At 43.1% G+C, this 24,550-nt stretch overlaps 1 protein-coding gene across 1 annotated transcript in view; it reads left to right on the plus strand.

Moving 5' to 3' along the window:
- Positions 1-24,550, plus strand: part of LOC126517832 (asparagine synthetase domain-containing protein 1) — a 45,204-nt gene that overhangs the window by 15,479 nt on the left and 5,175 nt on the right. Inside the window, exons 3-14 of the mRNA XM_050167636.3 lie at positions 539-661; positions 2,091-2,207; positions 5,329-5,589; positions 8,019-8,242; positions 10,199-10,388; positions 14,656-14,690; positions 17,656-17,803; positions 18,209-18,276; positions 18,370-18,453; positions 20,397-20,487; positions 23,306-23,485; positions 24,318-24,367. Coding sequence (XP_050023593.2) covers positions 539-661; positions 2,091-2,207; positions 5,329-5,589; positions 8,019-8,242; positions 10,199-10,388; positions 14,656-14,690; positions 17,656-17,803; positions 18,209-18,276; positions 18,370-18,453; positions 20,397-20,487; positions 23,306-23,485; positions 24,318-24,367 — 1,571 coding nt within the window. The remainder of the gene's footprint in view (positions 1-538; positions 662-2,090; positions 2,208-5,328; positions 5,590-8,018; positions 8,243-10,198; positions 10,389-14,655; positions 14,691-17,655; positions 17,804-18,208; positions 18,277-18,369; positions 18,454-20,396; positions 20,488-23,305; positions 23,486-24,317; positions 24,368-24,550) is intronic.

Below are 24,550 nucleotides of genomic sequence, written 5' to 3' on the forward strand. Positions count from 1 at the left end.
TTCATCTATATTTACAATAAATAAATAAATTATATGTACAGATGGATTGAACTTGGTGCAGGAAGTCCTTTCAACATGTTATGGTAGAAAACAAAGTGAACCTTTTGCCCACTGGTGCCTTAAGCATGGACTAGCCATGGCTGCTTTGCCTAAGCGTTTGTTTAATATTGCGTACATATTTTTTTCTCCTTTCCTTTTTTTTACAGAAGTGTTCTTTCTTTTCTAGTACCTCAAAGGCCCCTTGTCAGTGGCCTCACAACAGGCATTGGCTGTATTCATACATGACCTCTTCAACGATACATTTAATGTGGGCTGGGTTTGAATGAAGCACAGCATTTGTGGGAGGGGTTATTGCAGTTCTTTCATGTCTGGATGAAGAACGAGAAAGCATGGGAAACCGCACCGCCTTGGGATGGGCATTCATCGTGTTGTATCGACTTCTGATGCACTTTTGAGCTGTGTTCTACCGCAGTGTAGAAGTAGTAGCTACCAGCAAGAGTCGAGAAAGTCATTTTTTTTTATGCTGCCGACTTCGCAGGTTTCGGACAAGGAGTGCGACACCAACTTTCTGCTTCACCAGCTGTCACACTGTGCCTGCGAGTCTGAGCTGCTGAACACTGTGTCACATATCGAGGGACCATGGGCATTTGTCTACTTCAAGGTACAGACACTCATTATTGCTTTATTAATGTGAACCATTTTTTGTCTCATTCGAAGCACTTTGCAATAGATAGATGGGTAGGTAGGTAGGTTGCTGTCACACATCATTTCGTGCCTCTTCAATAAAGAAATGATTAAGCCATTAAGAATGCCCAAGAAAAATTTACCAGTCAAATTTCATTTATATTTGGTAGCCAGCCTTTTCACATTGTAACGGTCTTATGAGACTTTCATGGATTATGTTGTAGTCTTTGAAATGGTATAACGGTGTACTTGGCTAAGCACTTTAGGCCGTTATACAAGATAAGCCCAATGAAGTTCCTCAAAGGTATATATTGTGTCTTCAAGCCTAAAACGAAAAACACTTACCACAAAAAGTCATACCAAACGTCGTGCTTGCTTGCTTAGCTTTCTGAGGCCAGAATTAGCATTTTAGTGGCAATTATTCTGCATAAGAGAGGTGTTTTTACTGTTCATGTGGTTATGGCATATCACTAAGACAGGTAATGGTGAAGGGTTTCATTGTTGCTTTATGAAGTACAAGCAACGTTAATATTACAATTGATGCAGATGATGACATGTTTCACAATGGAGGCAAGCATACAAGAATTAAGCATTTCGTTCAGTGGTGGTTGAAAACAAAACTAGTAGTCTATCCTGTGATAACAGTTGATTTCTTGCATAACAGTCCTGTTTGCATAGGAAGCAGCTTGTAAAACCAGAAAAGATGCAATATGATAGACTGGTGGCAACACCACCTTGAACTTCCTGCGCCAGCTCATCCTGACATCATCTGCACGACGCTAGCTAGTTTTCTATCGGTAAAAATGTACTACATCGTATTCTATAAGATCCAAAAACTGAGCTCAACAAGTTTCAAGAAGCTCTACTGAGTTACTACCACTTAAATGCGAAAAAAAGCACTTTGAAATCTGTGATGTCACACAGACGTCACAGATTTGAGTGTGACGTCACGTCTGTGACGAGACGTCACACAGACGTCTCGACATTGTTGCTTCGTTCAAAATATGAAACATTGACCTTCATTTTCTCTTTAAAAAATCGACCAATGGCTGGGAAGTTTTTGAAAACAGCTCTTAAAAAATGCTTTGTTAGTCTAAACTGACTTGGTAGTTCTCTTTGATGTCCCTTTAACCAATACAGCTAGCCAGTAAGTAGCATATCTCAGCATGTCTGTTGGGAAGCTATTGGTTGACTTTGAAAACCATCCTTCAGTAGTTTCGGCCCCCATTTTATGTTATTTTGTTTTATTTTCTTTTTCTTTTTTGCCAAGTTCTAGGTTGGACACAACCAAGTGTAGGCATTCTTGGCTGAGGTCGTTGCTTGGTTGAGTACAGGGAGCACAGATGTGACACACGTTTGTTTCACGCCCCCCCCCCCCCCTTTTTTTTTTCTTGCATTTTATACAGAGGAATGAGCAGCAGCTTTGGTTCGGGCGTGATGTCTTTGGACGTCGAAGCCTGCTGTATCAAGTCAAGGGCACCAGTCTCACGCTTGCATCAGTGGTGGCTCCAAAACCAAATGAGGTATGACTGCCTAAACATAATTTGAAATCAGTTTCTTTATTATCTTCTTTTTTGCTATGCAACGTGGAACATCCATTGCAATATTGATTAGCTGGAACAATGGTTGGCGACGTGGACGTGTGGAGGGACAAAAAAGCAGCACTTCACCTTTCCTCAAATCTATTCATCCTTACACGGAAGCTTTAGTTCAGCCGCAACTCTGACATCGCCTGTTCAATTACATCTAAAACACAGAAATGCTTTTTCTGAGATAACCCCTGGTCCAACTTTAAGGAAATTGTGGTGCATTGAAAAAAATAGTTAAATTCTAGTCACTGTTCAAAGCAAAATTTTGATTTATGACCTTGTTTATATGACAAAGCTTGCAGAAATTGGTAAAGTTAGAAAAACAAAATAGAAGCATGAAGTTTACAAATTCCAAACTCTGCACCAAAAATAAATATTGCAGTTTTGTTTGTTTGTTTGTTTGTTTGTTTGTTTGTTTATTTGTTTATTGACAAAACAACGCTCAAGAGCGGTTTGTCTTGGTGCCAAGGCAAAAGGCGGCATTAAAAGCCACCTGACTAGGCCTTTGACACCAGACAGCACGCGCAGCACACAACATGAGCGCAACATGCTTCAAAACACACTGCATAATATCAAACACATACAAATAAAAATGCATGTACAGAGTATCAAACACGATAAAGCAAGATAAGGAAGAATGACAGAATTAGTCGTCAACACATTCATCATTAACAAGACAGAGAACTATTAAGGCCGATGGACTACAATTGGATTTGAAGAGAACAAAACAAATGTACAACAAAATTACAACTGTTGGAGGAAATACATTTTGGTTAGTTTTCTGAAAGCAAGCAAGGAGGGAGCACTCTCCATTGTATCTAAAAACGATGGATAACAATTCAGTAGGTTCGGAATTTGCCATTTTAATAATTGCACACCGTATCTAGTTCTAGTTTTAATCTTTACAAAGTTCTTATTTCTGAAATAATATGGTGTCTCCGTATTTGTATATGTATGAAAAAACAGCTCACGATTTGCTTTTAATTCAAGAAATATCAATTCCAACAAACGCTGTTTATATAACATTTCTATGTGAAGTATCCGGTTCTCGGCAAAGTATGGGGATGTATGATCACGACTGGACAGGTTTTGAATGAATCTTATACTTTTCTTCTGCATTATGTATAGTCGTTCCAAATTATACTTTGATGTAACCCCCCAAACTAGTAGACAATATTGTATACGGGAATGTACAGTACTAAAATAAAGTTGCCGTTTTAATCTTATTGGCAACAACGTCCGAAATCTATTTAGCATTCCAATTGATTTAGCAATGATACCCTTTATAAAATTGTGAATTGCATCATTCAGAACATCCAAAGCGGACAGATTTAATATACACATTAACTTATATTGTACATTACGTAAATTTGTTACAATGTTTACAGAGCTTTTGCAAAAGTTTTATTCACATCTTAGTGGTATATTTGAAAGTGATGTATAACACACCAGCATTGTCTGCTTTGGATTTACTATTAAGTTCATTTTACAGAATTCCAATATCTTTTTTCATTGCTGAGTTACAATGTTGCAAAGTTCATAGTTTCATTTCTTGAAAATTTGCTATTTTCAACAATTTTTACTAAAAATTTAACAGCTTAAACAAAAAAATTCCACTTCAAACTGTCGCTAGATATGAACTTTCTCTTTTAAGTGCAAAAAGCTTCATCAAATTTGGTGCAGTGGTTACCGAGAAAAACAATTTCCCCTTTTCCATGTACTTAGATAGGAGGCCCAGAGCTACAGCTTCCTCTTAACCCTTTATCTTTTGTCACTTTGTGCATACTTATAAGAATTTCTCTGGACTCTTATTTTTCAATATCACGTTTGGCAGACATTTGAGCCACCCAGATTGGCCAATGGTGAATTTTACTGAGTTACAGAGGCTCTCTGAATCCTGAATGCTTGGGTTATGCTCATCTGCCAGAAGAAAACGTAATGCTGCTTGCTGGATCCCATTGGTGGAAGTTGTCACGTGTAGATAGCAGAAATAAGCTGTCTTAGAACTTTTGGTTGAATCCATGCCTGAAAGGCAAAACAAGATCAATTCACCATTCAGTGACGTGAAATGAGCCGTAAAAAACCTGAACCCACTCTGAATTGAATATCAGAACACAAAATTGTCACCGTAGAGCAAAAATATAACAAAAAAATACACTTTAGATGTATGAGTGCAATTTACCTTGACATTCAGAAAGCTGCAACAGATGATGGATTACATATTGAGAAGAAACAACTTCATTGATGAGAAGATTCTCACATTTGTGAAATCGACTGCCACAATTGTCCCAATTGTATTCACAATTTCATTGCCACTAGCTTGGAACAAAAGCCTGCCGGCCAAAATTTTTTCTTGAAGTAATAGCCGAAGGGAATTCACTACCACATTATCTCGCAAACCTGCCTAAGCGTGAACACGTTTGTCTCTTATACATGGGCACCTATGACACCACAGATTTTTCTCTTGCCTAACATGATAGTATCACTAAATGTCTTGCTTTCTTTTCATCATTCAGTGCATCGCGCCTCTCTTCTATCAATGGGGGCATATGTCGGGAACCTTACTTGTCAATATCTTCTGAAGTTTTTTTTTTTTCTTTCCCCACATTTTTGCCTATTTAGACTTGTTGTCAACATTTGCCTGTGCGGGGCCAGCATACTGAAGGTTCCTAATTTTTAAATCTACTACATCTTTACTGCTATGCCACCCCACACACATACGCATGCACACTCTCACATGAAGACATGCATATGCATGAATTCTGGCATGGCTAGTCTCACTGTTCCGTGTGTAGCCACTCAGACACCCTCTGATTGATTGATTGATTGATTGATTGATTGATTGATTGATTGATTGATTGATTGATTGATTGATTGATTGATTGATCGATTGAAGTCAAGCATGAGTTTGAGGGGATTCACTACAGTGACCTAATTTGGAGCAATGCGTTTGAAGACACTTACTGTAGACTGATATACAAATGTCAGCTTGCCCCGGAACAAGTTCATTTAGATTGCGAGATGTGTAACGAGGGCATTCAAACCCCCTTTGCAGAGCTGGACCGAGCTGCCAGCGATTGGCATCTACTGCCTGGACTTGAAGCAGAGCGTGGCCCAGGGACGCCTGGCCGTGCGCCTGTTCCCGTGGCATCGGCTGCCCGCAGGCGACCTGTTTGAGCCTGACGGGTGGCAGCCTGGACCCCTCAGTGAGACCCTGCTGTGCCCCATCGAGCCCTGGCTTAGCAGCTCTCTGAACAGGGAGCTTGGAAGTGGACCGCCACCCATGCCGACCCTGGGACGGGCCTTCTTCAGGAAGGCATGTTTACTAGATGGCTATTTGGAATAGTTGGCCAATGTTCATCGTAGATGTCACGCATACATTGTTTTCCATTTTGCCAGGGACTGTCTTTTTTTACCAGATTATCACAAGGCACAAGACGTGCCTACCGTATTGAAAATTTCTTGAATGTTTTGGCTATGGTTCCATGGCGAAAGAGTCTTGTCTAATTAGATTGCGTGCACGACAACGGTATTGTGCAGTGAAAGCTCGTTGCTAAGAACAGCACATTAACAAACTTTTCAGATTAACCAACTTTTAAGAAATCCCCTGCTGACTTGATATAGTTTCGGTGTAAAAGTATTTCGGTACTACGAGCTTCAGAATACCAAACTTTTCAAAATAATCGTTATTCAGTTACCTTGTCATGTTCAGAACACCTCAGTACTATGAGCTAATATTCCAAAATCTGGGATTCTTAGGTTTCTGTGTATCCTTCATGGCAGCCGGAGCAGTAGGCTAGTAGACAGCAAGGTGCAGAAAATGGACGCCGCAGCACATGGGTTCGGAAAACCTGAGACTTTGCCAGAGAAATAAAAACGCGGGCGACAGCGGGCGAGAACTTTTTTGTTTAATCTATTGCAGAGGCGACGACGCATCAGGTTTTGTGAGCACACGCTCCGGCCAGAAAAGTGTCGCTTAGCAATGGAGGCGCGTTTCTTCCTTCTTTCGCACTTCTTCCTGCGGCTGTACTAGCTACGTGCATGAAGAAATGTAGCCTCTGCACTTGCAGGGATGCCACATGGTTGCACTTTACACTCTCCAGATGGTGTCATTTACGCGTGCTTGCGCTTTGGCAAAATGCCTGCCTCGAGCGAGACAGATGTGGTGTCCACAGCAAGGAACGTGAAAAACAAACAAACAGCAATAAACATTGTGCTTTCAAGGCAATGTGAAGCTACCTTTTTGTCGGTAGTCTTCTCGGCGTCAGCATCCATCTTGCACACGCCACTCTTATTACTGTATATGGTACTTCGGTGGTGTATAGTGGCGGAATCGATAAAAAATAGCAACAGCGGTGTTTTTGTGGATCGCTCATGTGGTGACGACTTATGAGGGTTGATGGGCGGAATGGGCAATTTTAGGGCTTTCACTGTAACGACCCTTCAGAATAATGAACAATTTACCGCGGTCCTCTGAAGCTCGTTGTATCAAGATTTCGCTGTTCAGTCTTTTGTCAAAAGTGTACAGGTTATTTTGCACTTTCACCACACGTGTTGCTCCACTGTGTGGTGTGGTTTCCGTGGTGCTCCTGACACTGCAGGCATCTGGATGGTGAGTACGAGGGTTCTTCTTTTCATTTCTCAGCATGTTGGAAGTTATGGCACACGACAGGAACTCCATTGAAGACCTGTACAATTGCTGCAAACGTAACCCGCATACTCTTGGCAAAGAGCATATGTTCTCGAGTGTACACATGAACCAGCAATTGCTCTGGAATGTATAGCGGTACACGTATAAAGAGTGGACGAATTCAACCCATGAGTTAGATTCAGTGTCTGCGCTCACTGCTATCAATGCAATCCTGCTATCACTGCTATCCGGGTGCAAGTTTGCCCACTGGAGAGTTAGATTCCCAACTCATACTCTTGCCAGTGTTTTATTCTTCCATGGTAAACTCAGGGTACTGTGAGGAAGCAAGGATGAATAAGAATGCCCAGATGTCAAGCTGGTTGTTTTATTCTTTACCATCACCTACAGCATAACAGTGTAATTTTTTTTTGAAGTGCAACAGCTGACACACAGAAACAGAAGATGGAGCAGGAACGGCAAACGGTATTGGTGTCACAAGCGGACTTATCACAAATTTTACTTTTGCCTAATGCCAAAAAAAAAAAAAAACAATGATCGCCATGGCATGCATTCAGAGAGAACGTTCCAACTGTGTGTTCAGTGTAAGCCTGTTACACCTAGGGGCACGGGCTGGGGTAATTTGGTTTACTTTCTTTCTTTTTAACCACAACATATTATAGGTGGTCAGTGTGGTGTTTGCAGGTGGTGTCAGCTTTGTGGCGGGCAGGCAAAGCATGCTTGCAGTCATGATGGCGATTTCTCTAGTTGTGTGCGAAATGTCAGATGGTGGTGAGTAGCTCCAGCAGCCTGGCTTGGCTGGCTTGCAGTTGGCGAGCAACTAGCCAATCTTGTGTGATCGCATCGATCACACATTTCTATATTGACAACGGTGAGAAGTGCACATTTGTAAAATCGACAGGAGGCCTGTCGTTGCTTGCACTTGCATTTCTTTTGCATAAAGCTGATAGGGAACATTTTTGTTGTTGATGTCACCACATGTGCTTATGACGAATATAGAATATAACGAAGGTACTTTCGTGCCGGGTGCACCTCCTTTATACCGAGGTTTTGTACAAAGATCTGCAGGAGTACATTTGCTTTTGTTTTGCATGCAGGTTTTAGACGAGTGCGCAGAGATAGCGATTGCTGTGGCTGAACTGGACAAGGTGCTCTACGAGGCCGTGCGCCGCCGTCTCTCCAACCACAGCATGGTCTGCCACTTGTGCATGCCCAGGCATCGTTCGGGCCTCGCTGACATTCCAGAGTGCAACCATGCGTCTGTGGCTGTTCTCTTCTCCGGTGGCCTGGACTCCATGGTCATCGCTGCACTGTGTGCCAGGCACGTTCCTTATGCCAGCATTCACTGGTTGCTTGGCCGATTGGTCAGTTGAAGGATTCACTGCTTGATTGATTGATTAGTTGAGTGATTTAATAATTGGTTTATTAGTTGGTAGGTGGACAGGGACCCCTTTCGGGTCATTGCTGCACTCTGTGCCAGGCATGTCTGTTGCATGAGCATTTGCGGATTTATCGGTTGTGTTCCATGATGATTGGTTGGGGGTAAAGTTGCCTTTCATGAACTTTCCTCCACCTTGTGAGCTTCCGCAGAACTGATTTGTCAGATTGCTTGATTGGCTGATTGGTAAATTGATGGATTGATTTCATGATTTGTTGCTTCCTTAGTCGTTTGATTGTTTGATTGACGGTGTTCATTAGTTGATCAAATAATTAATTGGTGACTTGGTAGGCTGACTTGGTGTTGATAGTTAAACATGTTTTTCAGTCACTTAATCTCAATAGGCAACCACTGTACTTAATTGCGTGAAGTTTGATTGTTGTTTTACATTGATTGACAGGGTTTGAAGTCACAAATTTTGAAATTCGTCACATTTAAAAGGTGCCAATGTGTAGTCACTGTTCACAGATGCAATTTACAGAACTGCGATTACCTGTTTTTCAAACTGAGTTATGAATTTCTGAACTTTCTGCTTCAGTGCCTTTTAAGACTCATTCTCACCGCCGACTTGAGGAGGTCGTGCGACCATTCGCAACTGGTGACCAAAAAGTGACTGAAGGCGACCGATGGTCACACCAGCAAGTGTGACTGGCCAGTCGCCATCTGCTCACAGCTGCATTGCCACATAAAATAAGTAATATCAGCGTTAACAAACGTCCCATTCCTGCGCACCTGATTAGCCCAGCAGTTTTGTGACTGCGGTACCACGACTGAAAAATCGGGCAGCAAGCAACTGGCCCAAAATCGTTGCTTTTCGAGAGAAGCGACCATTTGTGACCATTTGTGACTGGTCGCTTGGTGACCAACTTGGTCGAGTGACCGCTACCAGCTGCCGGTGTGAATGAACCTTTAAAATTGCTTATATTTGCCAATTCCTGCCAAAATTAAAGCTTCTAAATAAAATTGCTGCTGCCGTTTCAATTGGCAGAATTCAGCTTTCTATATTAAACATTCAGTTCAGCCCAGTGGTCATCTACTGAGAGTGTTTTTCATGTATTGGAATGGGGAAATCGGCGTTGGTCCCGAGCTGAAGGTCCCTCATAAACTGAAATCTTCAGTTTATGGCAGGCTTAAGGCAAGCTGGCTTATTGGCAGGCGGGCTTAAGAAGTCCACATGATCCTTGAACAATGTCACAATTTAAGAACATTTCGCAAACTCTGATTTAGAGGACCCTGATATTCACTATAACGGGGATTCAAGTGATACTGATAGCGGTGAAAAGGCCTTTCACCCAGTGAACAATTCAGAAAAGCAAAATGCACAGGCAGTAACTGACGTATCACTTTGTGCGGTTCCATGCTTCAAAGAAGTCTTATATGTACAATGAAGGATGTGCGAAAGACACTTTTACGTTTTTAAGTGTTTTTTTCATCGTAAGATAACCCAAATTCAATTATTGTAGTACGATACTAATCATTTTGTTTATGCTATTATTAGGATCAAGAAAGCCTGTAACATCTTCATCAACGTATTGCTAGTAAATGCTATTTGAATTTGTGGATCTGACGTGGATCTACCGTTTGAATCTGGCCTGCTGTAGCTAATTTGTTACTTTTGCCATGCTTGCATTAGATTCAGCCTTGAAAATCTTCCAGCACAGAACAGGCCATAACACTCGAAATGCAGGGCACACAAAAGGATTAGGTGTTGGCAAGACAGGTGTTCATACGAAAAGAAAAGGTGGACAGGCATTCCTTTTGCTGTGTTCCTGTCTTTCCCCTGCAAGTAGACGACAGAAGCTAGCCATTGATAGGTTGTGTCCTACCATGATGTTACAGGCTTCTCCCCAGGCGCTGCCCCATAGACCTGCTGAATGTGGCCTTTGAGCACCAAGTGCACATGATTGACAGCCAGAGCAAGACCAAAAAGTGGTTCAAGTCCTTCGATGCCCCCGACCGTCTCAGCGCCAAGCTGGGCCTCGACGAGCTACGCGCAGTGTTTCCTGACCGCAAGTGGAACCTCGTTGAGGTGATGGCCTTTTATTTTTTTTTTAAAGCAAAGCTTTCTGATCAAACCCTCCCAGGCTTTCAGACTTTGCAGGTCGTACCTGCCATTGCTGTCTTGTCAAATAGCTCGAACACGGAAAGTAAGAATGACGTGCCCAATGGTAGGCTTGAACCTTGGTCTGTTGGCACAACGACATGATGCTTTAACCTCTAGGGCACAATTTCGCGCATGCTTGTCTCGGGCCAGTGTCAAATAGCTTTTTGAGATGATTCATGTGTGCGCTGCATCTTGTAGCATGTGCTCTCACCAACTTCCATTAGACGTAGGTGCTCTGGCCTCTGGCAATTTAGCCTATTCAGGTGTAGTACCTGAAGTGGCTGCCCCAAGCATGAAATGATTCAGCGTCTGATACGGCTTCCGATGTGCCAAACTGGCAGCCAGATCCGAGGCGTTTTGCCGTGCCATGGTGCCAGATCAGGCGCCCACTGTGCTGCAAAAATAGGAGACATGCGGTACAATTCATCGTCTGATACGGCATCAGACACACCGGAATGACAGCCAGATTCGAGTTGTTTTGTTGTGCCATTGCACCATATCAGATGCCTGCCATGCAACAAATCAGGAGGCATGCGGTATGATTTGCGGGAAAGGCAGCCGGATCCAAGGCATTTTGCCATGCCATATTGGAATATGAACCTGGCAACGTTTAACGCTAGAACGTTATCTAGTGAGGCGAATCTAGCAGTGCTATTGGAGGAATTAGAGGGCAGTAAATGGGATATAATAGGGCTCACTGAAGTTAGGAGGCGAAAAGAAGCATATACAGTGCTAAAAAGCGGGCACGTCTTGTGTTACCGGGGCTTAGCAGAGAGACGAGAACTAGGAGTCGGATTCCTGATTAATAAGAACATAGCTGGTAACATACAGGAATTCTATAGCATTAACGAGAGGGTGGCATGTCTTGTTGTGAAACTTAATAAGAGGTACAAAATGAAGGTTGTACAGGTCTACGCCCCTACATCTAGTCATGATGACGAGGAAGTCGAAAGCTTCTATGAAGACGTGGAATCGGCGATGGGTAAAGTCAAAACAAAATACAGTATATTGATGGGCGATTTCAATGCCAGGGTAGGCAAGAAGCAGGCCGGAGACAAGTCAGTGGGGGAATATGGCATAGGCTCTAGGAATAGCAGAGGAGAGTTATTAGTAGAGTTTGCAGAACAGAATAATATGCGGATAATGAATACCTTTTTCCGCAAGCGGGTTAGCCGAAAGTGGACGTGGAGGAGCCCGAATGGTGAGACTAGAAATGAAATCGACTTTATACTCTGCACGAACCCTGGCATCATACAAGATGTAGACGTGCTCGGCAAGGTGCGCTGCAGTGACCACAGGATGGTAAGAACTCAAATTAGCCTTGACTTGAGGAGGAAACGGAAGAAACTGGTACATAAGAAACCAATCAATGAGTTAGCGGTAAGAGGGAAACTAGAGGAATTCCGGATCAAGCTACAGCACAGGTATTTGGCTTTAACCCAGGAAGAGGACCATAGTGTTGAAGCAATGAACGACAATCTTATGGGCATCATTAAGGAGTGCGCAATAGAAGTCGGTGGTAACGCCGTTAAACAGGAAACCAGTAAGCTATCGCAGGAGACGAAAGATCTGATCAAGAAACGCCAATGTATGAAAGCCTCTAACCCTACAGCTAGAATAGAACTGGCAGAACTTTCTAAGTTAATCAACAAGCGTAAGACAGCGGACATAAGGAACTATAATATGGATAGAATTGAACAGGCTCTCAGGAATGGAGGAAGCCTAAAAGCAGTAAAGAAGAAACTAGGAATAGGCAAGAATCAGATGTGTGCGTTAAGAGACAAAGCCGGCAATATCGTTACTAATATGGATGAGATAGTTCAAGTGGCTGAAGAGTTTTATAGAGATTTATACAGTACCAGTAACACCCACGACGATAAGGTGAGAGAGAATAGGCTAGAGGAACTTGAAATCCCACAAGTAACACCGGAAGAGGTAAAGAACGCCTTGGGAGCTATGCAAAGGGGGAAGGCAGCTGGGGAGGATCAGGTAACAGCAGATTTGTTGAAGGATGGTGGGAACACTGTCCTAGAAAGGTTGGCCGCCCTATATACACAATGCCTCATGACCTCAAACATACCGGAATCTTGGAAGAACGCTAACATAATTCTAATCCATAAGAAAGGGGACGCCAGAGACTTCAAAAGTTATAGACCAATCAGCTTACTGTCCGTTGCCTGCAAAGTATTTACTAAGGTGATCGCAAATAGAATCAGGAATACCTTAGACTTCTGTCAACCAAAGGACCAGGCAGGATTCCGTAAAGGCTACTCAACAATAGACCATATTCACGCTATCAATCAGGTGATAGAGAAATGTGCGGAATATAACCAACCCTTATATATAGCCTTCATTGATTACGAAAAAGCATTTGATTCAGTCGAAACCTCAGCAGTCATGGAGGCACTACGGAATCAGGGTGTAGATGAGCCATATGTAAAGATACTGGAAGCTATCTATAGCGGTTCCACAGCCACCGTAATCCTCCACAAAGAAAGCAACAAAATCCCAATAAAGAAAGGCGTCAGACAGGGAGATACGATATCTCCAATGCTATTCACAGCGGGTTTACAGGAGGTATTCAGAGACCTGGAGTGAGAAGAATTGGGGATAAAAGTTGATGGAGAATACCTTAGCAACTTGTGATTCGCTGATGATATTGCCTTGCTTAGTAACTCAGGAGACCAATTGCAATGCATGCTCACTGACCTGGAGAGGCAAAGCAGAAGGGTGGGTCTGAAAATTAATCTACAGAAAACTAAAGTAATGTTTAACAGTCTCGGAAGAGAACGGCAGTTTACGATAGGTAGCGAGGCACTGGAAGTGGTAAGGGAATACATCTACTTAGGGCAGGTAGTGACCACGGATCCGGGTCATGAGACTGAAATAACCAGAAGAATAAGAATGGGCTGGGGTGCGTTTGGCAGGCATTCTCAAATCATGAACAGCAGGTTGCCACTATCCCTCAAGAGGAAAGTGTATAACAGCTGTGTCTTACCAGTACTCACCTACGGGGCAGAAACCTGGAGGCTTACGAAAAGGGTTCTGCTGAAATTGAGGACGACGCAACGAGCCATGGAAAGAAGAATGATAGGTGTAACGTTAAGGGATAAGAAAAGAGCAGATTGGGTGAGGGAACAAACGCGGGTAAATGACATCTTAGTTGAAATCAAGAAAAAGAAATGGGCATGGGCCGGACATGTAATGAGGAGGGAAGATAACCGATGGTCATTAAGGGTTACGGACTGGATTCCAAGGGAAGGAAAGCGTAGTAGGGGGCGGCAGAAAGTTAGGTGGGCGGACGACATTAAGACGTTTGCAGGGACAACATGGCCACAATTAGTACATGACCGGGATAGTTGGAGAAGTATGGGAGAGGCCTTTGCCCTGCAGTGGGCGTAACTAGGCTGATGATGATCATGATGATTGCCTGATCAGATGCCTGTTCACGCCAGGCTCCCGATTCAGCGCTATGGCACAGCTGAACGCCTCGAATCTGGCACATTCGACACTGTATTGGACGCCAAATCATACTGTATGTCTCCTGCCTTTTAGGCGACGAAAAAAAAAATTGCTCGAAATTTTACCTGCATAATGAACCCTAACTTCACACAAATTTTTTTGGAACAAAAAGTGCGATCATTATGTGAGTAAATATGGTATAGCCCTATCTTTCTGTGTGGGAAAGTGACGGGTAGGCAATAGAAGGAAGAGGGGAGTTGCTGCACCCCATCTCCTTGAAATCTGCCCGTGGAACTATCACGGGCACCAGCCGTATAAGCTTTCATGCCACAGGAAATGATGCATTGGGCATTTAATTAGTACTTCATCTTCAATGAGGTAACTATTCCTACTTGCTTTTACTTTGATGTTGCTCATAATGTCACGTAATGAAAGTGGCTTTGTTGCATGTTTGTCACAATATACTACAATACGCTTTGGATTCTTGGTCCTTGGACTACTGCTCCGGGCATTCACAAGGTGCACAACCTGAGGTTGTGCACGTTGTGAATACGAGCCTATATCTTGGTCAAGCACTGAAGAACATTACTGAAGCTTTGGAGAAAGCATTTCAAGCTTAACCATCTCTGTATGATTGTGGAAGGCTACATTGACTGTACTTTGACCCTAAATCGTGCACCACTAAGAGGTGTGTCTTGTCCTAACTAGGGTTTTGTGATGCCATTTGCAGATTGATGTGGGCAAAGAAGAACTGCAGTTCGAACGGTAAGTCAGATCACCAAGACTCTTCTGACTTTCATCTTGTTTATCTTTAATGATAATTTTGTTTTTAGATAATGAATATTATCAAGAGATATTGGATATTCTGCTCTCTTACTGCACTGACCTCATGGAGTGATTTCATATCATGTTATATTAAAGAATTTGCTTCAAGACATGACTGAAAGGCAGCTGCCAAAGGAATCCTGTGTCACTGCGTTATGCACGTTCTGCAGTGTCCCAACTGCAAACTCTTCTGGTGTATTTAAAGCTTTTGCGTTGCCCAAGAGGTGTCAATATTTGGTCGATCTCTGGTTGTCTTGCTTTAACAGGTACCTTGCAGTCGGACCGTCCTCTACAGCCCAATTAACTTATGCCCACGTAAACAAACGCACAAGAGAAATATTAGAGGGATGCTAGAAACAAATGTTAAGTCAAGCTAGTGATAAAGATAATGCTAAAGGCTAGCGTTCCAGCACCTCCAAAGTGTCACTTTTGCTGATAATGTAGCTTTCATAAGAAAGAGAAGGTCGTAAACATAGAAAAGCATTGTCACCACACCTCCAAAAATAACAGTGCCAGTTCCCATGACAGAACATGACCTGTTTACAGTTGGTAAATTGTAGTCAATTACTGAAAATTTGAAAAAGCAAATTTTCTGCATTTTGTTCTCTGCATATAGTGCTCTGGCTCATCTTGTGACGGTTGCCATGTTTGAGTTCCGTGTACCCTGTGAATTCTGTCTGGTTTGTGGAAAGTAAAGAAATTAGTTTGAGGTTACAGCTAAGGCTTTGGCGCTTTTGGTTTAGACCTGAAAAAAAGGGAATTATGTACAGTAAAAACCTGTTCACTCAAATGTGTAAAATCTGGGAAAATTTTCTAGATAGGCAGAGTAACTCGGAAGCTCTAAAAGCTGGGAAAATTTTTTAGATCAGTGAATTCACAAAAGTATAAGCCCCCGGTCGCACATAGGCCACCTAGAGCCTTTTGAAATAGGTGCCAGCAGCCGCTAAATTTCTCGTAACAACTCGACGTATTAGCAGCAATATTTTTCGTAGATCACTTTCGCTAAATATTGACTTGGCACTCAACACGTTAGGCATCTACAAGCAACAGTGATCCTCGCACATAGCACTTTCGCAAAATATCACGGAAGTGCTCGTATCCCAAAAATTAATTGACCAGGGATGCCACCCCAGGGCTGTGATTTTAGAGCATTGCCTTCCGCTCAATAACACGGCACTCTTTCATCCACCATTTTGGTTGGCTCATCCCACTGATGTTGCGGGTGGAGCGTCGCTATGACCAGTGAGGAAACACGGTAAGAAATGGTGTCGGAAAAGGGATTGATACAAAATGATGGCCCTGAACTTGTTATCCACAAACACGGAAATGCACAGAGCACGGTGAATAAGCAGACTGACGATGCTCTGCGGATAAGCGGGTATGCATTTTGCAGAGGTCGCGTGTACCTCCTCGCCCTCATTGTGCTTCGTCAGGGGTCGGAGCAACACTCCGGCAGCATTATCAGTGAAGCCACACCTGGCCGTGAATGGTGGATGAAAATAGTGGCGTAAAAGGATGCGGAATTTGCTACACACTTGCGATCCTGTCACTTTTTGGTAATGTCGCGGCTGCACACTCAAGATGGTAACCTTCGGGTAGTGACTTCTTCCCAACGCTTTTGCAATCCAGATTTCAAGACATCGGCAGTATGGTGCAAAAGCATTCAAGATAAAAGGTGAAAAATACATGGGGTTGACACCGAGCTAGGAAAAAAATTCTGACCAATATCTTGAGATATCAGAGTTCGAGTTAATGAATGTTTACTGTATGGCAAACTTTAAAAAATTTTTTTTAATCGGAAGTGATCAGTGAAAGCAGATTTACCAGAGAGCGAGGCAATCGGCACACTGCTGCAAGATATATGTATACGTGCATTCTAATACAAGGAGCCTGGCAAGGTGAAGGTTGTACAGTCAACCACAGAAGTTTACGGACCACGAGATCTCAGAAAACATTCAATTTCTGAGCTGCCTGTAACAGTAGTCAGTAAAACAAAACATCACAATGTTGTTCACATATACTGGTAGAAGCTGCAAATGTGAATACTAGGCTGCCGTTGTGAGGCTGCACAGATATTCAGCATTTTCTCAGACCTCATGTTCCGTAAAATTTTGTGGTTGGGTGTACATCAGCCTACCGCCCAAGCAGTACTTCTTGTTTTAAATTTGCATCCTGTTAAATGTTTGGTTCTTTTTCCACAATGGCTCACACAATCTTATTCTATCTTCCTAGTCATTCTTTATGCATTATTTGTAAGAGCTTGGCACCCACATAATGTTACGAATAAATTCTCACTCTAGTTCTCTTCAAATCTCAAATGTGCTCACTCCTAATTCCTGCATGGTAACATTGCCATATGTCATTGTGCACTTACTCTAAAACCTTGTTATTGTGTGCATTCGATGCAACTGCATTGTTAAAGAGCAGTCATACAACACGTTTCAGTACCATCAAAATTAGCTAATGAGCCAGTTGAACCTTGTTGCGACAAAGTCTCATCCAACAAGAAAATACCTTTGTTATACCCAGTATCTTTATAAGCATGTATTTGTTGCACGCTGATATTGGCGCAAAACAATTTAGGTTTGTTTCATTATATTCTATATTTGTGTCCATTACACAGAGGTTCGACTGTGTTCCCTGAAAGAAACAGTGAGCTCAACGCAAAAATTTATTCGCTGAGAAAAAAAGGAAGTGAAAGATCACGCAGAAAAATTTATTCACCAGACAAAAGCCATATTTTCAGATGCAAATGAAAACTGAAAATTCTGAGCCATACCTACAGCATTGTGTTCTGTCCCACTCTGTCTGGCTTTGCATTCCTTTAGTCCTAGTTCTGCCTTCAAAGTATCGGGATAAGCAGTGTTGGCAGCCAGCCTCCTACACATGCAGTGTTATTTTACAGCGCCAACCACATTCGCAAGTTGATCTACCCACTGGAGACGGTCCTGGACGATAGCCTTGGGTGTGCCCTCTGGTTTGCCGCTCGCGGGAGGGGAAGTATCTCGGGCACTGCTCTGCCCCCTGGTGCCCCCTATGAGAGCCCAGCAAGGGTAAGAAGCCTTCGTGCTAATCGGTAACACGAAGGCTAACGATTACAGTAGCTTTCTACACAGAGACCTGGAACACACACAAAAGTTTCACGTGCATTGCTTTCAGTTCACTTTGTGAGCATGCTAACGAAGCATGATGATAATGATGATCAAAGTATATAAGCATACAGGGATGTACATTTGCAACCCATCTTTATTCAGTTTACGGTGCTGGTTTCATGCATGAAAGAGGACTCTGGAAGATGACGGAAACATGAAAATCAGCAGTTGCCTGCCCTTTTCCTTGTCCTCCTTCTTAGTGTTGTCTCTCTTGCGTACTCTAGTGCAGTCAATTAAACAACTGTCTTGCCAACCAGACCCAGTTGAAGCCTTGCTAAACTTTGCGTTTGCATTCGTTCCCTGCAGGTCGTCTTCCTAGGAATGGGTGCAGATGAGCAGCTGGGCGGCTATTCAAGACACATGGTGAAGTACAAGTGCGTGCCTGTGTGTGCCATTGTTGTCTCTTAAGATCAGTGCTGCCACTTGTTCCAGTTTATAAGTGGTCTTCCGTTCTTCACTCGCTGCAGAAACTTTGGCTGGCAGGGTCTTGTTGATGAGATTGCCATGGAGCTCAACAGAATAGCCCACCGGAACCTCGGCAGGGATGATCGGTGAGAGGCCGCGATTTTTGCCTTGGCAAAAGTTCTTGAGTTTTCCATGCAAAGTTGGGCTGCTTAATTGAACTCATGCATTTAAAACAGCCTGTTAGCAAATGTGCTTGTTTCTTAAATATTACAAAAATTTCTTAGGGGCACTTTCTTTTTCTTGCTGACACTGACATGAATGACTAAAGGCTCGCATTAAGCTAGCATTTTACATGGTCTGCAAGAGAGTGTAAAACAGTTTTGTGTTAGCATATATTTATATGTGTAGTCCTCACAAATAGCTGTATACAACTATGTTCAACTTTTTCAAAAGTAGTTTGGCCCTTTATTCAGAACTAAGCAATGGTGGAGAAAAACATTTTGTTTTGTTTGCTCAACCATGACCACTTTCACATGCTGTCAGTTTACTTACGATGAAGTTTTGTGGCTATTTGTAGCACTTTTGTATACAGTTTTCGCCTTCAGGAGCTTGTACTACGCAAGGATTCTTTTCAAAGTCCTTTCTTTTAGCCCTTTATCATTGGCTGGCATTACATCACAGACGCTTGTAGTAAGAATTTTACCTATACGTAAATTTATCAAGCAGTAAGTAGGAGCTCCAGGACCCTAAGTTCACACAGCACTGCCTCCAGCAGTTCCCGAAGCCAAGTGCACGTCAGGCACTCAACCACCTTGTGTGGCTGGCTCGCCCCATAGCAGTGTCTCACCCTTTGGTGTGGCTTCACAGCAATGTACATGTTGCATGTAGAATCAGAATTTGCATATCATCTGCATCCCACTTCGTGCTTAATTTTAACTTTTGATGCCGAATAAACATGCAAAAATAGGCACACTTTTGATTAAAAGGTGAAACCATTTGACAGTTCTTTCGACTAAGGCAGCCTGTAATACCTCTAATTCATACCTCTTATTCCAAGTCGTAAAAATTGACACAGATAATTGTCTGAACCATCATAATCATGTCTGCGACAATGCAAAACCTTGGAAGTTACCGCTGTTAAAAGTACCTTAAAAATTTGAACTTTTTCAACAAATTTGCATGGACTTGAGCTGATTCTGGACCTTTGGCAAGTCAACTGCACCAATCACATTAAAGTTTATAATGCACATATATGTGTACCTGTATAGTGAAGGCAACATTTATTTATTTAAAGTCTTGTGCACTTCTTTTTGAGCATGAAATTCTTTTAGCTCCCGTTGTCGGCAACTTTCAAGTGACCTTGAGCCAAAAGCCAGAGCCGTTATCCAGGCACTTAAACAAGAACATTCGGGCATGTTGCGAGAACAAAACAAGATCATCCGGGCTACCAGTCGAGACTGCATTACATATATACTAGTTACTTCTCAAACGAGTTACAAAAAATATTGCTTTGGATTTCTTCCAAATGTTTGTTCACAATATCACTCAAGCTGTAAGTTCTAGTACGCTGAAGCTTTATTTGTCATTTTCGATAGAAACGTTCAAAACGCAGATCTAGGGCACCATGCACTTGATTGTCATCTTTTGGCGCTGAGACAGAGTTGCTTCAGCTCTTTTAAATGCCAGCAGTCTGTGAGGCCTGCAGCGTGCCGGCAGAGCCGGTAGCATCTGGCAGTGTACAAGGCAGTAGCGTCTGGCACACTGTCGATGGCTGTTTGACCAAGACGAGACTTCCAATGAGGTTCTGTCTGTGACAGGAAACTATTGCATCCATATGGACCAGTGCGCAGTATGGCATGGTGTGGTGTGGTCTGGCATGGTACACTGTTGCAAACATGCACTACGCCCATTTTAAGATTGTGGTTAGCATCCTCTCCAACCGATCCGCTTTGCTGGTAGCCATTTCATGCTTACACCTACTGTCGGCTACGGAAGAGCCAGCTATTTTTTTTTTTTTCTTTAGGTTGTTGTTAAGTTGTGTATTGAGTTATATATGTGTTCAAGCATTTGCGTCTGCTATTTTTTGCAGCATAGTGTCCGACCATGGGCGAGAAGCCAGGTTTCCATTCCTGGACAGGGATGTTGTCAATTTTCTGAATCGGGTGCCAATTTGGATGAAAGTAAGTAGGCCCATCACGATCGGCAGCTTACCACTGTTCTTGAAAAGAAAAGTGTACAATCATTGCATTCTACTGGTGCTAACATATGGATCTGAAGCTTGGTGGATACCAAAGAGGCTTGAGGAGAAGCTATAAGGATAGTAGTGCAATGAGTGATGGAATGAAGAATGATACGCATAAAAGACGTGAACACAGCGCTTGTGGATTAAAAGCAAATGGGGGCAACCGATACTCTAGCTGAGAGCAAGTGGGTGAAATGTAGTGGGGCAGGCCACGTAATGAGTATAGCAAATGACCAGTGGTCTGTTAGCGAAACAGAATGGGTGTGAAGGGAAAGGGAACACAGTCGAAAATGGTAGAGCATTTAGTGGTGTGATGCGATCAATAAATTTGCAGGCATAAAGAAAGCTTCCTTCTTTTTTTTTATTTTTTTGAGGGGTTCTGAGCCACCCCTTGAGCTAGGTGAAAAAGCATGTTCTGCGGAGAGCATATGTTGCTGTGAATATCTCAGCAAAATTTTGCACTCATGCACGGCACATAAGGCTCCCAATCGGAGCGCGAAGTCACCTTTTTTTTTTCTTTTTTTTTTTCAACTGCTCTCTTTTCAACAGAAGCCTTCTCATCACCTTTTTCGGGGCTGCCATGTTTCATCACGTAGCGGATTCCTGTACATGGCTGCTATTAGCCTATAGCTAACATCAGTCAAGAAGGGTGAGCCGACTGCTGTCAGCTCATGCTCAGCCACGCTCGCCCATGTAGGAATTGAACTTTGGACACACTGCTTATAGAGATGTCATAGCCATCAACTCTCACTAATTTCGATTAGTCTGGAACACTCAACTAGCCTCAAACTATGCGAAACTTAAACCCATACCACACGTATGCTATGTCTGCCCTGCCTTGCGATGAATAGCAGCTGGCATCTACAAGGGACGCATGCCGTTGCGCACTCACTACCTGCTGCTCCTGGCTGGACATGCTTCGTATTGAGCTTCATATTGAGGGCTACAAAGTGTGCATCATGGATTTGCCTGCTATCCCTGCAGGGCAAAAATGGTTGGCACCATGCAGCATGGCCAGGCTGGAAGCATGCCCTCCAGCCGTGCTGTCCACTAACAGTTGCGTGTAGCCACACATAGCTGCATTCGCTGCGTAGCGTAAACACCGTGGTCGCTGTGGGCTGCCCGCCCGCTCGTCATAACACCGTAGGTGGTGTACGATCACTATTGTCGCTGGCACTCCTCCATTCCTTCGGAACAAAGGGCATTGAGGACAAATGAGAAAGCTAAATGCCGCACTCTAAGTATCTGTGCTCCTGCTTACTCTTTTTGAAAAATTATTTCAGTAATATGCTCCCGAGAGGTACTGTACTCATTCAAAGGCGTTTTTGGGGCTTCAGAAAGACGTGGTTTGGGGCCCCTTTAATCTTGGTCCACGATAGCTGGAACACCCTGTACATTGTTCTTACGAAATAAATGCTCACTTCAACAGAAGTATATCATAGCAGTTGGTCACGTGTACACTCGCCCACTACATTTTGCAGTTCTTTTTCGCAATAAACGCCATTTAGTGGCAGCTGGCCTTTCTATCTGCCATTCAGTTTAAGCCTGTCATGCCAGCTTTTGTAAGCACCATCTGTCTAATTGTGTTAAGTTGCAAAGAAGCCCACTGCTCTTGCATGTTTGGTGACAATGTCAGCTCAGTTGTAGAAGATGCTAGCCGTGCTGTTTAGCTCTGGTGAAATGTGGGCCCTACATTGCTGAAATGTTCAACGTCAAATTGTGGAATGTAATGTCCCGAAACTGAACAGCGGGCTATAAAGGATGCTGTAGTGGGGAACTTCGAAATAACTACAGCCACCTGGGGTTTGTTAATGTGCATCTAAATCTAGCATTAGTACACGAGTATTTTTGCATTCTGTCTCCATCGGAATGCCACCAAACCCGAGGCCTCGCGCTCAGCAGCACAATGCAACAGCCACTACATTTGTCTTGTCTTTGTGCTTGTGGTTTCACACATTCTTGTGGCTTTACTTGTTACATTTAATCTTTCTGTGTTTCCAAGCCATCATATTTTGCTACGGTTGCTGCTTTAATACATAACCAACTAGCTCCAGAACAAGTTCTGCTAAGCCATGCTTTTCTCTCCACGCACATGGTTAATCGGTGCAAATGGTTGCACATGTAGCAAGATTTTGTTCAAAAAGGATCTGTATTCAAAAGTAACGAAGCGTTTGAAGCCAGAAGGACAAAGTTTATGGAAATCCACTGCATAATCCATCGCAGGCTGAGCCGCCATGCTTGCAAGTAGTGCAGTCATAGATGTCTCACTCCACGCATCTCACAGTGCAATTGATTTTGATCTGCAACAGTCTCTATAAAATAACGACTTCATATTTTACAACTTTCCAACGCAATGTACGTCAAATGAGGTATTATTTGTGCACCTTTATGCCTGCAGTGTGTAGTGATCCATGTTTCAGTCGCGAGCGCGGTGAGTTGTGCTGTGACCGCCAATCACCGAAGAAACACGCCGCTCCACTAGTTTCTCCGACACCGTCCACGTGATTAATGTACTATTTTATTTCCTGACAAATATGAAGCATACCACATGGAATTGCACTACGCATACCTGCATCCTTTTTTATGTACGACGTACTATATTTTCGTCGCAGATGCAAGCACTGAGAGAAGTCTCTCTCTAGCCTTTGTCGCACTGCCTGCCAGTTGTGAAATGGAATGTGGCACTCAAGTTTTCTCTAGGAGTTTACTGTAGGAAGCTTCTGTGGCCGAGCCGATTGTGCATTGACGCATTGCAGGTGAACCCCCACCTGCCCCGAGGGATCGGAGACAAAATGCTACTGCGCACGCTGGCCGCAAGCCTGGGCCTCAACGAGGCTGCCTGTCGACCTAAACGGGCCATGCAGTTTGGCTCGCGCGTTGTGCACGCCGAAGAAGACCGTGCCAAAGGTGGAGACATCTGCAAGAAACTCATGGACGTAAGTTAATGGATCACCGGCATTTTATTTTTTCTTTCTTTTTTTCTTCTTTGTCATACCAATACTAGTGAAACTTTACATTCCTCTTGAGTTTCCTTTTGCTTTGATTTTAGATATGTAATGTGTTTTGGCATATGTCAGTTGCTTCCCAAGATAATTTACAGTAAGTTCTGCTTTTAAGGTGACAGTAGGAGTAAAAATTGGTACCTGTTACAAAAGTTATCTCTAAGGCATGGTTAGATAGCCACTCCACTGAGTTGAGCAGAGCGTCACGCTTTGACCAAAGAAGACACTTCTCAAGAATTGCCGTGGATCAGCTAAAAGCGAAGTGACTACTCCTGTCAAGGGATGGCACTGGTGTACACTTTCTTGAGTCTACGTGGAATGTCAAGTGGAGGAACATTCTTGAATATGGGGGTTATCGTAACCATGGCAACAAAGGCCTAGAGTCATATTACAGTGCTGACTGTTATGGATTCTCATACCTATCACAACAGGCCACACCACGAAGCTAGCTACTGCACACAACCTCTGTTGTTGCTTTGAGTACCCGCACTCAGTTTGTTTAAATATTCCTCCAACACTAATAACAATCGTAAAGTGCTAGCAGTAGCAACAAAATATTGTACTGCAAACACATTATTTTAAGCTAGTACTTTATTGCTGCAGCACTGGCTTTTGTGTTTGCCATTGTAAGCTGTGACAATTTAGTATAAGTAATCCCAGATGTGCACACACCGAAGCAATGGGACTCGCAAGTGAATTAAATAGAAGTGAACTCGCCTGTCCATCTTGTAAGTGCCGTTTTGTCTTTCTCTTTGAACCCATTCAGATCGATTTAGGATCTGTTCCCGAGAGTGAGCGAGCTTACTGGAAAGCATGGTATGCATTTTTCCAATTACTTTTTGGCTGCTGCAATTTTTGTGGTGCACAAAAAGTCCCTGAGGTTCGAGCTCAATGCATGCATGCCACGTGTCTTTGTGACGACTTTCAATGTGAAAACAATTCAAACTTTGTGAAAACAAACTTTGTGAAAACAATTCAATGTTTTTTTCTTAAGAGGGA

Source organism: Dermacentor andersoni, chromosome 11, assembly GCF_023375885.2.
Source record: "Dermacentor andersoni chromosome 11, qqDerAnde1_hic_scaffold, whole genome shotgun sequence".
NCBI classification, from domain to species: domain Eukaryota; kingdom Metazoa; phylum Arthropoda; class Arachnida; order Ixodida; family Ixodidae; genus Dermacentor; species Dermacentor andersoni.